We start from the raw sequence: 16392 nt of genomic DNA, 5'->3' as shown, positions 1-16392 counted from the left end.
TGGGACTCCTCCATTAGACCTGAACCCTCAAATAGGGCAAAAGGGGCTTTTCAGGGTCACTGTGGATGATTTTACCAGATGTACTTACACAATTTCACAACACTCAATAATAAGCTATTCAAAACCTAGAAAGCATAGACTTGAAAATTTATCATAGCAATTTTCAGGGAGATAGAAGTAAAGTACTTTGTTTTAACAGTACCAACAGCATAATTTCTTAAAAGCTGGAGATCAAACGTCCTAAGATGAGTCGTATTTTCTAGTGCTCACACATGTAACATATAAGCTAGCAGCAGCACTTAATGGTTTCACGTTAGTACCACTTCGTTATTCCCAGCAAAAGCAGATCAAACGCTCTCTGGAGGAAATAATCTTCAATTTAGTTCTGCAGGATATCCAAAGAAAAATTGAATTTACACTCACAAATCACTAAACACAACAGAAGCAAACCGCCATTAGTGAGAGTCCACACTCACAATAACCACAGTCATTGTAAATGAACTAAACTCATAATTTTTAAAGTAGTATTAGTATAATAGAGATAGAATTTTTTATTTTAAGGGAATACATAACTTTCGTATTATTTTAATGTGTATATTTTCTACTACATAGGAAAAATAGGGGTTGAAGTAAAAAGAAGGAAAAAGTATACTAGGCAAGTAATAACCAAAAGCTGATGTTACTATATTAATGTGACAAAATTGATTGAAGATCAAAAAGCATTACTAGAAGTAAAAGAGGAAGTTGCGTTACGATAAATGTTTATTTAATCAGTAAAATGTGTAGTCTAAGCTTTATTCTCCTAATAAAACAGCCTTAATATATAAAAGAAAACTTAATATAACTCTATATCATCTTAAGCACTGAAAGAATAAACAGACAAATATAAGGATCAACAGATTTGAACAAAAACATTAACAAGCTTATCAGCCCAACTATTATGGAATATAGATTCTTCTAAAACACATTTGAGACATTTGCAAAAATTGACATTATGTTAGGCTGAAAGCAAGAATCAGTAGATTTTAAAGAAGCAATATTAAACAGTCATATTCTCTTTCCTACATACAATTAAGTTAAAGGTAATTAATTAATTTAAAAGCTCCATAACCTGGAGACAATTAAAACACACTTCTAAATGATTAAGTAGCAGTGATGATCAAAGTATTTCACTTCTATGGCAAGTGTTCTAGTAAATTAGAATGAATATTTGTCATAAACAACCAGTATGGCTGTAGTAATTAATGTGTGCCAACAAAATGTCAGCCCTTGCTTACAGGTAAGAGAAAAAAAATTAAAAACAAAAAAATTTAAATTACAACCCCCAAATTAAAATCTCATAAAACCATGCTTAAGACTGCAACCAGTAGTACAGCTGTATCAGCTGTTTATAGCTAGTGTCCATTCTGATTGGGTGGCAGCTATGCCATAATCTTTGTTAAATACATTCACTATTAATCCCACTAAGAAATAAAGTATAATTGAACAATGTACATTAAAGTTTACTAGACACAGAAAAAGTGACTTTTTCTAGAAAATGTTTATACTTAAATTCTTGTAGAAAACTTGACTTCATAAGAAAGAAAAAAGAATGAAATGAAAGCAAAGAAAGATAATGAAATAATCTAAGTAATTTGAATGCAGAGTGGATATGCCAAGCATTTTGCTGTTTATTCATATTATACTATTTCTAATTAAATCTTCATAATAATAGTGAAAAGTATATTTTCTTGTTCTTAATTTACAGCCAAAGACACTAAGACTCCTAGAGGTTCTAAGTGGAAAAGCTATGTTTCTTTTCTCTACATGCCTACTAATCAGGAGGGAAACATCTGAAAGTCCAGTTGCTTCTGAGTCATGAAAAATAAGCCAAAGGTATTAGAAGGCAAAAGAGTTAATAGATGTTACTGGATTTTACCTTGGCATTTCTCTAACACTGTTAAGCTGGATAATTAGATTAATTTGGGGGACAATGATGACCAAGTCCTGCAATGATTGTGGCTATGATTTAGAGTGGATAATAGTTTGACCTTTTCTTGATCCCAGTATTGCATCATCCTCTTGAGAAACTTATGGATATCCCTGTACTCACAGATAAAGGTCAGTACGTACTAAGACCAAGGGCTTTAACCAGAAAGCTGCTGAATAAACCTAGGGTCATGGGTTTTCAGAGCGATGTACTTTAGGGAAGATGAGAGGGTGCAATAATTTTTTGTTAATTAAGAGAGACAGAAAAGCTTAGTGGTAAAGAGGCTAAATATGCTGTCAAACTGTTTAGATTGGAATCTCACCTCCACATCTATCTTGCTAGCCTATGCAAGTGATTTCATGTCTTTGAAGCTCAGTTTTCTGATGTACTGTGAAGGTTAAATGTACCAGCTCACTCATCCACATGTACAGCACTTCTCTCACTCTAGAGAAAAGATACTTAGTTCAACAAACCAAGGAGATGGAGAAATACAGGAGTTTAATTATAAACAGGTTTACCTGAGGTGATAGTGAATCACCAGGTAGATGGAATTCAGCCGGTATATGGAGATGCAAATTAAAACACTAATAATGGACATTCCATTTGATGCTATAGATGGTATAATTCTTGATGCACATATTGTAGGTAATACAGAATATGAGAAAAGTAGAGCAATCATTACTAACTTCAACCCACTTTCTAAAGAAGAAAGAAATGCACTATAAGAGAGGCAAGCAGGCTGTCCAATGGCTGGGAAAAGAGGCATGGCTATGTAGTCTCAGAGATCATAAAATGAAGAGCCTCCAAAGCTAAAGGGACTATCCTAACTCCAAGAATGGGAATTGGAGATACTAACATCAAAAACATCAGAGATACCCATGTAGAAAATGAGTTCAGAAATGGTTCCTCTTGGGCATATTGGAGAGGAAACTCTACGCCAGTGAAAAGTCCAAAGTTGTCAGGATCACTAGGACTCTAAACAAAGATGATAGAGCAATTATTTTGCTGAGCCCAGAAAGGAAGTTATTTTGACTGTCTCTGGACCAACATCCATGAGGTTTCTAGAGAAATGGGAAAACGAAGAAAGCAACTTTTCCTCGTTGCAAATTAATTAAAAATTAAACAACCACTTCAGTGACTTATGTTTTCTGTAGCTCAGGTAAGGGAACACAGTAAACATCATTTATGTCACAAATACATTTAATCCGCATAAAAACCTGAAGACATGCATCATTTACACAATGAAGAACATGTAGTCCAAAAAAGTTACACGAATTGCCCCAGGTCACACAGCTAGGAAGCCACACCATGGAGGGTGGAGTGCAACTAAAGAGATTCCAAAATTCATACACTTCTTATTACCATACTGTAGAGCTCCATTTTTTCTGATTGCTAAAAGACCTGCCAAGACCTCTCTATCCACCTCTGCAGCAAATAGATAATGACAATGTACAGCTCTATATGACCTTTAACTGTGTAACCTTTAACCTTAAACAGAGTGCTTCCAAACAGGCCAACCAACTCAGGAAGACCATTTCTTTTCTGTTATCTCTAGCCTGGTAACTTTCTCCCACAGGAATATAAAACACAGTCTAATATTTACACCTGAGCAGGCAACTACATCTCAGAGGACATCATTAAAAGTTGACTGACCTACTTCTCTCTGGTACAAATAGGTTACATAGGGATGATATCCCACGTGCCTGCTAACAGTCTAAAGTCAAGCTTGTTAAAGTGAACCTGTAACTTTTTAACAACACTCTTCCCTCCACAGGTTTCCAGAAGGGAATCTGGGGCTGTTCCTAGGAGATTGATTTTTCCTCTTTAGTTGTAACTAAACAGTAAAAAAAGGAGCGTATGAGACCCTCGTGTGGAAAATTTGAAATGAATAATCACCTTATTCTTGGTAAAGAGAGCAGTCCTCTATGAACTGCCATCACCAAGTCATTTAGAAAATGTAATTAGGCTAAAGAAGACTTATTCCAATAAAGACATAGAGTCACAGAGATAAACTGGTGAGAACGGGAATATGATAACACATGCATTTTGTTTGGTCACATGGAATTAATGAGATTTGCCACAGTCCTCACCCTTCTATATTGCTTCACATCCAGTCTGTTTCATTCAAATACATCAATTGCATCGCAGTGAAGATATTTGAGTTTGTGACCCCAGAATACATTAAATTATTCAGGTATTTCAATTTTATCCTAGGAAATTAATTCGGGGCCTACATAATTAATGTTGTGATTAAAAAAAAAAAAAAGAATTGGAGTTGTAAGGAAATAGAATGGATCCAACTTTTGGAGCGGAGAGGTTTTTCTCCTGTACTGTTCACATATCCAGGACAGCCATGGGATGGGACAATATAAAGGACAATCCTGCAGCACCAAGAACAGGATTCATTAAGACTTTTTCCCAACTCTGATTTACATAATCTACAAAGACACTTAAAGACGGCACAAAGTAAGAGCACAAGGCCACTAAGATGACTGGCAAATAAAGAATGGGAAGTAAATGACCATACTAATCTGCATGCCTTTGTAATCTGACTATCCATCCTGTTGATTCAGAATCACTGTGGAAGCTATGACCACACCCAAACAACAAACTGTTTGTTCATCTGAATCTATATAGGTGATATTCTGTTAAGTGACGATACTCAAGCTTTCTAGTAGAGGCTGTATCATAAGTATCCACGAGATGCTTCATTGAGAGTATATTATATTGAATATAACACAAATGTGAGCAAGTGTTCAAAGGTCGATCACGTTGCTTAACTTTTTGTCATGATTCCTCAAATTCGTGATGAAATTTGAGAACTTAAATTTGAATGTCTTAAATAATTATACCATTATTAACATTATTTAGCACCAATTTCAACTAAAAATGTATCCATATCTGTCCCTTTGACATCTGGTAGCATTTGACACAGGCACCCGCAGTGAGAAGGGAATTGGACCATGCTGACCTGCCACCTCCAGTGTTTCTGCCATACTACGGTCTTCACCCACCCTGACTTCACATAGAGCTCCAGGAGAAGCATGATGCTCTAGCTCAGCCCTGGCTACTGATGAAACATCCAAAGATGAATATTGGGTTGGTTTGAAAGAGCTCATGTCTTTTAGGGAGCTGAAGTTCTAGGACATACTAGTGAATGTTGCTGGAATGACAGTACTGACCTTTGGAAGTACGAGCCATGCTTCTCTCAAACATTTTCTGCTTTATTTTATAGGCACCTGTGCTGCACATGAAAATGAAGAACATGTAGTCAAACTGTAGCATTTTCTCTCACTTTGAGACAAATTTCACAGTCCAGAAAACAATTCTTACAAGACACCAAGTTGTGACCATTTCCCAGTTTGCTGTGATTGTGAAACTAGGCCCTCACAAGGATTTTTTTTTAATTAAGAAGTAAAACATAGGCAACAATCAATCATTTAACAAATCTTAGCTGGTATGATATGCTGATAAGCAGAGTAGTGGTTTGAAATGTATCACATTTTAAGAATATCTCCCATGCAACTACCTGGAAAATATACTGAAGGAAGGGAACAGTGGAAGTTGAGAGACCAGTTAGGAAGCAGTTGCAAAATGCCATTTTATCTTATTTATAGTTGTCAAAGATTGAATATATCCAAGGTATATATGTATACATTGGGTAATGATTATAAAAATCAAATTAATTAACACATCCATCACCATCTATGCTGTACATCAGATATCTTGTTCATCTTTTTATTTTATTTTATCCGAGACAGGGTCTCACTCTGTCACCCAGCCACGGGTCACTGCAACATTGATCTCCTGGGCTCAAGTGATCCTCCCACCACAGCATCCCCATAGCTGGGACTACAGTCATGCACCCCCCTGCCCAGCTAATTTTTTGTAGAGACGGGATTTCACCATGTTGCCCAGGCTGGATCTTGTTCACCTAGTTACTGAAAGTTTGTACCATTTGACCAATACCTCCCCGTTTTCCCCACTCCCAACCCCTAGCAACCACCATTCTACTCTCTGCTCCTATGAGTTTGACAGTAATGCCATGATAAGCAGGAACTCAGGACTTGGGAGAGCTGCGCCCTACTCATCTTTGTGCCTACTAATGTGCTTACTGACTCAAATACACTTATCAAAAAAAGAGCCTCTTCTAATTTAGATGAAATTATCTTAGACAACTTGCTAATACTTTGTTTAATCAAATTCAATATGTTTATAATTTTGTCTATTAGAAGCAATACATATTTTTCTCAACTCATCAGGAATAGATTTCATTCTTTGGAAACAGTGATTCATTTTGATATTCTTTCCATTGATTTACATAGCTTCATACTGAAACAAAATGATTTCATGTCTGTTTTATTTACCAAAATCAATTCAAAGTGATTATTTTTGGCATCAACATTAGGCAAACTATACTCAGATTCACTGATTTATAATCAAATATAACAATGTTAACTGTCTTTTATGGAATTCCTATTAAATGCCAAGAATCAAGATAATCACCCTTTAAACTTGACCACGTAACAGTCCTGCAAGATAATTATAACACTAATTTTATAGCTTATTCAAAGTCATTAAGCTACAAATCAGGAAACTGAGGTCCCAACCCATGTATTTCCAACTCCAAAGTCATTCTCTTGCTATAAAAGCAAGGTGCATATTTACAATCATCAATACTCTTCTAATCAATATAATTAGAAGAGTAGCAAGAACTTTTGCTGAGTATCTACTATGCCTCCATAACAATGTTAAATTCTTCATATGCATAACCTCATTAATTCTCAGAATAACAACATCAGGTAGGCATTTTTAAGTTTCTAATTTACATATAAGGAAATTGAGACTTATGGAGGTGCAGTAACCTCCCTAAGATCATAGAGGTGGAGTTTGACAAAGCAGAGCTGATTCCAGAATTTATGCTCTTAATGAGTTCATTCTTAATTCTTACATGACAGAGAGTGCTTTGCCCCACAGAGTCTTGCAAAACCAGTAACCAGAAGCAGTATGCATAGGAGGGGTCCTTATTTATCACAGGGAACCTCACATTCCTAAGTAGTTTCTTAAGTAATACATGTTCTTAATTATATTTTTAAAAATACATGGAGAATGGCTGAAGGAACATAGAACCATAGACCAGAGCAAGGAAAGAGACAGCCACCTGTAAATACTTTTTTAAAAAAAACTGTCCTCACTCCTGTAATCCTAGCACTTTGGAAGGTCAAGGTGGGTGGATCACAAGGTCAGAAGCTCAAAACCAGCCTGGCCAACATGGTGAAATCTCGTCTTTACTAAAAATACAAAAAAATTAGCTGGGCATGGTCGTGGGCATCTGTAATCCCAGCTACTTGGGAGGCTGAGGCAGGAGAACTGCTTGAACCCGGGAGACGGAGGTTGCAGTGAGCTGAGATCACAACACTGCACTCCAGCTTGGGCAACAGAGCGGGACTCTGTCTCAAAAAAAAAGAAAAAATAGCTGTCATGAGAAAAGTCTGCATGTTTTTTGTTGTTGTTCTACAGAGAAAAAGAGTTGCATACAGAGAGTTATATATCAATATATCTATATATCTTTATCTATTGATATATAATATATATAGTTGACTGTAAATAACTGATAATTAGAATTGTACAAAAATAACTTGTGTGGCCTCATAAAGTGTTCTAATCATCACTGGGTCTACAGGCAGAAGTAAAGTAGTTATCAGTCATACTGTAGATGTGTTTCTGTCATCTCATAAGGTTTAGGACTAGGTTTAAGATAATTTCCACCTCTAAGATCCAATCATGTAGAACTTGACAATTTCACTGGTATGATAGTATTTCAGTATGTATGTAATTATCTTTACCTCTACTTTCATAATTCATTATTGAGGTGAGTAAGGCTATGCAAAAAAATAGAAGTACCCCCTTAAAGAATGTTATAATTATTACAGAATTATTCATAATAGTAAAGAAATGAAAGGAAGATAAATCCCCATTAATTGAAAATAGATCAAATAAAACTTGAGATATAAATAGAACGAATGCTATGTGGCCTTTATAAGTCGTGTGTTCCCTGAGTATTTGATAATATATAAAAAATTACTTGTGATATAGTGTTAAGTATAAAAGGATGCAAATTAAAAGTAAAGGTAGAAGAAATATTATAACCTGTAATATAATGTTAACTCATGTTTATCTTTAAAATTTATGACCCTATATTTTTCTACCATATCCAAGTTTATATCAAGGCTAATCACAGAATCTAGCCCATAACAGATATTAAATAAATATTTTGTGAATGAATAAGAGGGAACTGTGAGACATAGATTTAATAATCCATTTTGGAAAAATCCGTTAATATTTTTACAATGTAAATCTGGTCTATGTCTGAGACATAAACCAACATAGTTATCATATGATGGGACAAAAAAATAAGTCATAGAAAAATATTTCATTGAGGCTTTTTCAGGATCATATTAAAATCTTACCTAAATTTTTTTAAAAGCATGTTAAAAATAAGAAGAAAAGACACAGTTTGAAAGATATTTGCAGAAAATTTGAAGAGCAAAGTGTTAATCATATAATCTAATTAATAGTTCATACAAATGAAGAGGAGAGAAAATATAAGTAATAAACACAAAGAAAATATTCGATCTAACTACCAATCATAGAAATAAAATGTAAAACAAAGTAACATTTTATGCAAATAGAAGAGAATAAATATATTTTCTGGTTCTAGAAAATGTACAAAGAATGTTCTGTGCAAATATTTCAGGAAAAATATGAAGTGTAAGTGGGGGAAACAGTTCTGCCTGTGTACTAAGAATTCTCTCATAATTCATATCTTTGTATTCTGTAGTTCTATCTCTAGAAATTTATCTTATCTCTAGTTGAAGCAACAGCAGATTAGATAGCCAAGTTCATAGATATCAATGGTAATTACATAAAAATCTCAAAAAATTAAAAATAAATATGTCCAATAATATGAAAATTATAGGCTATAGTAATTCCATTTAATAACATATCTTTAAATATTAAAAAAGAATGTTACATATACTATAAAAAATCAAAAATCAGAAAATTATTGATGTAAAGTGGCAAATGCTAATTAAAATTTATTTATTCTACAATTCTACTGGTATAAAGAAAAATGTTCGCATGTTGCCTGGAATTAACAAAAATATGAAAAACAGAAAAAATTTAAACAGTTGAAATGTAGGATTCTATAGAGTTAACTTAGAATTATTTACGCAGTACAAAAAAAAACAAATTTGTGAGAAAAGTTTAACTTTTCTGATAACTTTTGGACATTCTAACTGGATCCCCAACTTATTATAATGCCATCAAATACAGACATATTCAATGAATACTCCAAGAAATGTATGGCTGGGGAAGGTTTTCTTTAGATCAGAATAACTGGGTCTTTGGAATATGCAGAAATCAAGGACTGTATCCCTAGAGAATCCTGTGATTTTTGACTTACAACCTTAGGGACTGAAGAAGTTTGTAAAAGTAAGTGCTGAACTCCCCTCCAAAAGAGTTGAGTCTCCCTTGAGTAAGCGTCAACTTAAGAACAAATTATGGGAAAACTAGAGTTACATCATTGATCATTATGCTTAATACATTTTATTTCCTCGATATCCTCTTAAGAATATTCACGTACAGCCAAATTGCCTGATTATGCCTACCCTTCCTCACATTTCTTTTTAGAAAGAGGAGGTACTGTATCCAAGTTGAGAATCTTCTTGTATCATCTGAAAAATATAAGTGAAATTCAAATTCCTGGGAATTTTTTCCATTACTTAATAGCATGGAATGGTATGGATGATTTTCAAACCCAGTCAGGAGGTAAGATAAACAGAGAAGATTTTATTGCGATTATTTCAAAAGAAAAACATCTTATCAACAAATATAAAGATTTTTGAGTTGACATGGTCGTTGCTTATGGTATTTCAAGAATACAAATATTTAATATATATGTCAAGGAAGAATATGCAAAAACCCAGTCATCACCTACCAGACCAGGAGATTTTATTTAAATTTTTCTCTTTAACTCCAAAATAATCCAGTGGTGTGCAGTCTCTTTTGAGATCATAGAATTAATTCATGTGAGGAAAAGGAAGTTGACTACAATGCAACAGACTCTCAAATAATAGGCTAATGGTTATTGTATTTAAATATCTGGTCCACTAAAGTCTTAAGTAACAGTAACAAGGAGAAAGAACACATGGCGATTTATATATTATTCATATGTAAACTATAGCCAATAAGGGTTTGAGAAAGCATATAATTAAAGGTACTTGCAGTAAAAATAGAATTAACAACAAGTAATATGAAAGAGAGGTGAGAAATAATTACAACTGAGTGTTAGTTCGAACCCCAGGCAGCCAGGGTAAAAGAAAAAATATTAAATTTTTTCGAGTTCTTATTTACATAGTAAGTCAAATTCCACTATACTAGGCCTAAATTTCCCACAATAGACCTGAAAGGAATTTGGGGTAGGCTTTCATTTGAAGTCATTGTTGTGGATAATGTCTTTATAAGTGGTTTTCAAAAGGGCTAAATTTATTCTCTATGTGCATAATTATCATATAGACCCTTTTTCAAAGTTCAGTTCATCTAATTAAATTGTGGTTTTATAAAATGTTTGTACCATAAAAATAAGTGAACACTGCAGAACAGAACAGTGGTAATCTTTACTACTATCAGATATTGAACATTTTCTGCATTGATCTCACTGGGAGCTGCAGACCGGAGCTGTTCCTATTCGGCCATCCTTTGAAATTTCAAATTAATTTCTTTGTAAAAAAAAAAAAAAGTCATAGTAGTATTTGGGTTATTTTGACAATTAAGTAATAAAAATTATATGAAATGTCAAATACATACTAATACTTCACATGTTATAAATTGCCCTTCCCTTTGTGAGCTAAAATAATATGTCTTTCCTCATGGTGTATTAATTGAGGGTTAGAGTATACCTATAAATTGATGGTTGACATGTCCATTAAACTTTGTGTAATATCAATGATCTTAACTGCTCTCTTTAGAAAAGCTGGAGATTACACAATTGTTTCTTCTAGGGAGTATTTAGGGTACAGATGTTACATGGTTTTGTGGGAAAAAAATTAGTACTTTAAATGTTAGACCTTCAAGTAGCTAAGTTAATAAAGCAAAGCAAAACAAGGTTAGATGTTTTTCTAGAAAGTTAGAGAGTTTGACTTCTGGCTTAAATTGAAAAGTCATAAACTTTGCTTAGGTCTATCGCAACACTAAAGCAGCCCCAGAGCATTGAATCATAGACTGGTTATTTCTTACAGGGGCTGGAAGAGGGGTATTTGAGGGTGGCAGGATTCCAGCTAGTTTAGAGCCTGTTGCAAATACAAACTTCATCTTCTAGTAACAATTCTGTTCTAGGCATTAATGGTCTGCAATCTCCTTTGAGATCATTTGATTAAGTATCAAGTTCTTTATCTTGGTTACCTTCAGAAAACAATAAAGACTGTTACCTAGAAGATTTTAAGTGTAGGGATATAAATGCTCTAGATGCAATACAAAAACTAGTGAGTTCCTGTGGATAACTGGAAAGGACACACCAGCACAATTCAGTCACATTGTGCAATCTCTAGACAAAATTGCTGTACTATTTCAATTGTTTTAACATTGATTACTCTGAGTTAGTCTTCCTAATATAATTATAGACAACTGTTTCAGCGTTTTTCACTTTTGTTTACATTTTACTTTTATATATATATATTTATTTAGAAATGTAGATACTAAGAAAAGTAGAAAAAAGTTATCTAAAATAACCGTTCACATTTTGGATATTTCTTTCCAGCCTTTATTTTCTATCTGGGTTATCTTGGTTTAGGCTTTCGTTTTGCACACAGTGTTATAATATATACTTTTGTTTCTGTTTTAACTTAATCATCTTAAAATAATTTAAATATGACTTTTGTGTTCATACAAATTCCCCACAAACATCATATTAATAGGTGCATAATGGCCCATTACATGAGTGTACTATGATTATTTGACAATTCCACTAACATTAGACAAGAGTAAGACTCTTTTAAAAGATAATATCCAATAAGAGCAAAGATCTGGAAAGAATAAAATTATTCGATACTAGAAGTCCCATGGAAAGTGATTTATTAGAAACTATTCAGCATCTTAACAATCTTCATTTCCTGTTCCCAAGAAGATTCTGGGAATCCATGTTAGGAAATTAAACCTAAGTGCAAAAAAATGAAGGCATAATGCCTACAGAGTGTTTGTGACTCGCTTCTTAAATTACACCAACATTGCAAGAGTAATTCAAATAATTTATTCTATATTGTTCATTATTCCTTTTTTCCCATTTGAAAGCATCAAAGCAGATTGGTGGTTTCTCTTATAAATATTTGCAAGTGAAATTATGATTGCAGCAACCATCTTAGGGCTGTTCAGATACTATTTATACCATAATTATTTTCCAAAATTAATTTTCAAATAGGAATCAATGTTTAGATGTTCCAAGAAAAGAAAAGAGAGGGCAGTCTACCTGATTCATATCTTGCCTGAAAAAATTTCAATGCAGATTTTCAAGGCCTCTATGTAAATTTCATTGGCAGATTCAGAGTAGGTTAATATATGCAGCTACAGTCATTCAAATTCCTACCTTACTACCAAAAAAAGTGTATGCTGGCCTACCTAACACTTTCTACCTTCTTTGTAATTCATGCCTAGAAAGTAGGATGTAGCTTGAATTAGTTGAAAGCCCTCATTTCCATAGCCAACAGAAGTATAAGCATCCAGCCAGGGGTGGTGGTTCATGCCTGTAATCCCAGCACTTTGGGAGGCCAAGGTGAGCGGATCACTTGAGGTCAGGTGTTCCAGACCAGGCTGGCCAACATGGTGAAACCCCGTCTCTGCTAAAAATACAAAAATTAGCCGGGAGTGGTGGCATGCACCTATAATCCCGGCTACTCAGGAGGCTGAGGCAGGAGAATTGCTTCAACTCGGAAGGCGGAGGTTGCAGTGAACCGAGATCACGCCACTGCACTCCAGACTGGGCAGCAGAGTGAGACTCTGTCTCAAAAAAAAAAAAAGGAAAAGAAATATAAGCATCCTTTTATGCCGATTATCTTGCCTGACCATTGTAAACCGGAGTTTTCATAGAAAGCAGCACAACCTGTGGGCAAATGATTAGCACAGAAATGGCAAATCCTGTACCAGAAACACAGTCATTTGTTTAAAATATTAAGTCAAAATTCATTCATTGCATCAATTTTTTTCCACTAGGGATATATTTTAAAGCTAGATAGAATACCATGAGGATGTTGAGATGTTTTCAAAATGATATTCTGTGACTTATTTGCTATAAAGAAGAAGGTAATCTGCTAATATCTACCCTTTAAGTTTTTTCAGATTAAAGTCATTTGTTCCATGTTCTTTGGTGCACTACTCAGGTGCCTGAACCGGACCAATATTCCTTCTTTAGGAAAACACTGGCCCTAACTGCAAATTCAACAAGAAGAGGAATGAATTTCATATGGACAGAGGTAAAAGGCAGGTTCTTCTCTGTGCAATTTGGTTGCTTGCATATATAACCAGAATTGATTGCAATAAACTACACAGAGGTATCTTCATGCTTCACCAGTGTTCAGTTTAGCATTGTCTATTGTCCAGTTGCTATTTTATACACAATTGAAGTAGCAATAGCACTGCAGTGGTATTGGAGTCAGATGATCTGAAAGGCCTTGCTACTCAGGTATGTTCTGTAGACGAGCAATATCAGCATCACCTGGGAACATGTTAATAAATGCAGCGCTCATAACCCACCACACATTTCTTGAATCAGAATATTTTACAAAATTCCTCACGTGACTTGTATGAAGACTAAAGTTTGAAAGCACTCCACAAGATAGCTGGATCTCTTCCTCAGTTGTACATTAAAATCACCTGAAGAGTATTATAAAAAAAAAGAAAAGATGCCTGATTCCCACCCCTTCGATAGAACTTACATCATTTTGGGAGGGTTATAAGGTATAGTTTTAAAAAATGGGATTTAAAGACAAAAAAGTGAAGCTTTGCATAACAACTCCTTCACTTACTATAATTGTATGTAAGTTTCTCACTAGCCTTCATTTTCTTCGGGGAATTATAGTGTAATAAGATGAATAATATGTGAACATATTTGTAAACTACAAAAAACTAAGCCAATGGCATTAATTATTTTCATGGCATAAAATCAAACTATAAATCTTTGTCGAACAGATTAAAGCATGCTCTCTTCAAAATACTGATTTTCAAAGTGGGATCTGTGGATCAACTGCATGAGAAGTAACAGATGCTTGTTAAAAATGCAAATGGTTCCTCCCTGCCTCACACCTCTTGCATCAAGATCTCAAGAAATGGAATACGGAGGCCTGCACTTTTTAACAAACTACCAATATAATTAACATGTGTCTTCAATTCACTGTTTTATGATCTAGAAGAGGAATCCCAGAAGCTAACCTCAAAGCTGTTACCACCACTTTAGCCAGCAGAGATACACTTGCCCCTCCCACATCAATTACCTCTCACTTCATATGTTAATGCTATACAGACTTGTTAAATTCTAGGTATAAAACAATAACATGGGAAGGACCAATTGGACAGAGATTGAGTTCATTCTGCAGGGACTTTCAGAGTACCCGAGAGCTGAAAAATTCCTTTTCGTGATGTGCTTGGTGATGTACCTGGTGATTCTCCTGGGGAACGGCACCTTGATCATTCTGACACTCCTGGATCCTCGTCTCCACACACCCATGTACTTCTTCCTTGGGAATCTTTCCTTCTTAGACATTTGGTACACATCCTCCTTCATCCCCTCAATGCTGATACACTTCCTATCAGAGAAGAAAACCATCTCCTTCACTAGATATGTGGTTCAAATGTCTGTCTCTTACACTATGGGATCCACCGAGTGTGTGCTTCTAGCAGTGATGGCATATGACCGTTATGTGGCCATCTGCAACCCTCTGAGATACCCCATCATCATGGGCAAGGCCCTTTGTATTCAGATGGCGGCTCTCTCTTGGGGACTAGGCTTTCTCAACTCATTGACAGAAACTGTTCTTGCAATGCGGTTGCCCTTCTGTGGAAAAAATGTCATTAATCATTTTGTTTGTGAAATATTGGCCTTTGTCAAGCTGGCGTGCACAGATATTTCCTTGAATGAGATTATTATAATGTTGGGCAATGTAATATTTTTGTTTTCTCCATTACTGCTGATTTGTATCTCTTACATCTGTATCCTTTCTACTATACTAAGAATCAATTCAGCTGAAGGAAGGAAAAAGGCCTTTTCCACCTGTTCAGCCCACATGACAGTGGTGATTGTGTTTTATGGGACAATCCTCTTCATGTATATGAAGCCGAAGTCCAAAGACTCTGCTTTTGACAAGCTGATTGCCCTGTTCTATGGCATAGTCACCCCCATGCTCAATCCTGTCATCTATAGCCTGAGGAACACAGAGGTGCATGGAGCCATGAGGAAATTAATGAGTGGACACTGGTTCTGGAGGAAATGATGACACACTGACACCTTTGAGTTTATGCACAAAATACACTCACAAGTTTGAGAGAAGACTTTTAAAGATAGAGGGAAAGCAATTAAGGTCATGTTGAGTCAGAATTTCAGAGTTACAAAAAATCTGAAGATTAAGAGTTTAACTGTATTGCTTTATGAAAATGACTGATTGCATTAAAATATAGAAACAAGTGCTCTGTGAGAGCAAACTTTTGGAAACAAGAAAAATATTTTAAGTAAGTCTTTCTAAGAAAATCTAGCTCATTAATTTTAACAATTAAAACACATTTGTCAGCCCTCTTTAAAAAAAAAAAAAAACTATGTTGTGTTTTTGTTCTTTTATTCTTGCTCTTTATTTTATCCAGGGACTGGATCTGGTCCCAACTTTCCTTTCCAGCTACATATTTCAACCTCTTTCCCTGTCCTTTCCCTCCCACTACCCCTTTGCACAAGCTATGTTCTATTTACTATGTAATTACCAAATTATATCATTTTGTTTCACACCTAGTGACAATAGCACATGCTATTCCATCTGCATTTTCACATTTCTCCTTCTCAGGTGAAATCCTAACAATCTTATAAAGGACAGGTCAAGTGTCATAGTCTCTGCAACACAATCCAAAGCTTTCCCAGACTTAGCTATTCCCTCCTCCGTGCTGCCCTGGACTTTATCTCCACTAAGCGATTTTTCTTTTATACTCTAATCATTTATTACCTTCCGAAATTCTTCCCAATAGCAGAACAATGGCTCACTGTTCTCTGCATAAAATCTAATGTCAAGTTAATTAAAAACAGTTGGCAATAATTAACTGTTGAATTAATTAAAAATTTTAAAGGATGGTAAAATACGGTCTAAGTACCTGATTTAATACAGGGAGATAACTGAAAT

General features: G+C 34.9%; 1 protein-coding gene across 1 annotated transcript; it reads left to right on the top strand.

The window, feature by feature from the left end:
* Nucleotides 1–14568: 14568 nt before the first annotated feature.
* LOC135967456 (olfactory receptor 13D1-like) lies at nucleotides 14569–15504 on the top strand. Its single transcript, XM_065530677.1, has one exon. It carries the CDS (start codon nucleotides 14569–14571, stop codon nucleotides 15502–15504), a length of 936 nt encoding a protein of 311 aa, XP_065386749.1.
* The last annotated feature ends 888 nt before the right edge of the window (nucleotides 15505–16392 follow it).

This window comes from Macaca fascicularis, chromosome 15 (genome assembly GCF_037993035.2).
Source record: "Macaca fascicularis isolate 582-1 chromosome 15, T2T-MFA8v1.1".
In the NCBI taxonomy this organism is placed as follows: domain Eukaryota; kingdom Metazoa; phylum Chordata; class Mammalia; order Primates; family Cercopithecidae; genus Macaca; species Macaca fascicularis.
This window is presented reverse-complemented; position numbering and strand designations above follow the sequence as displayed.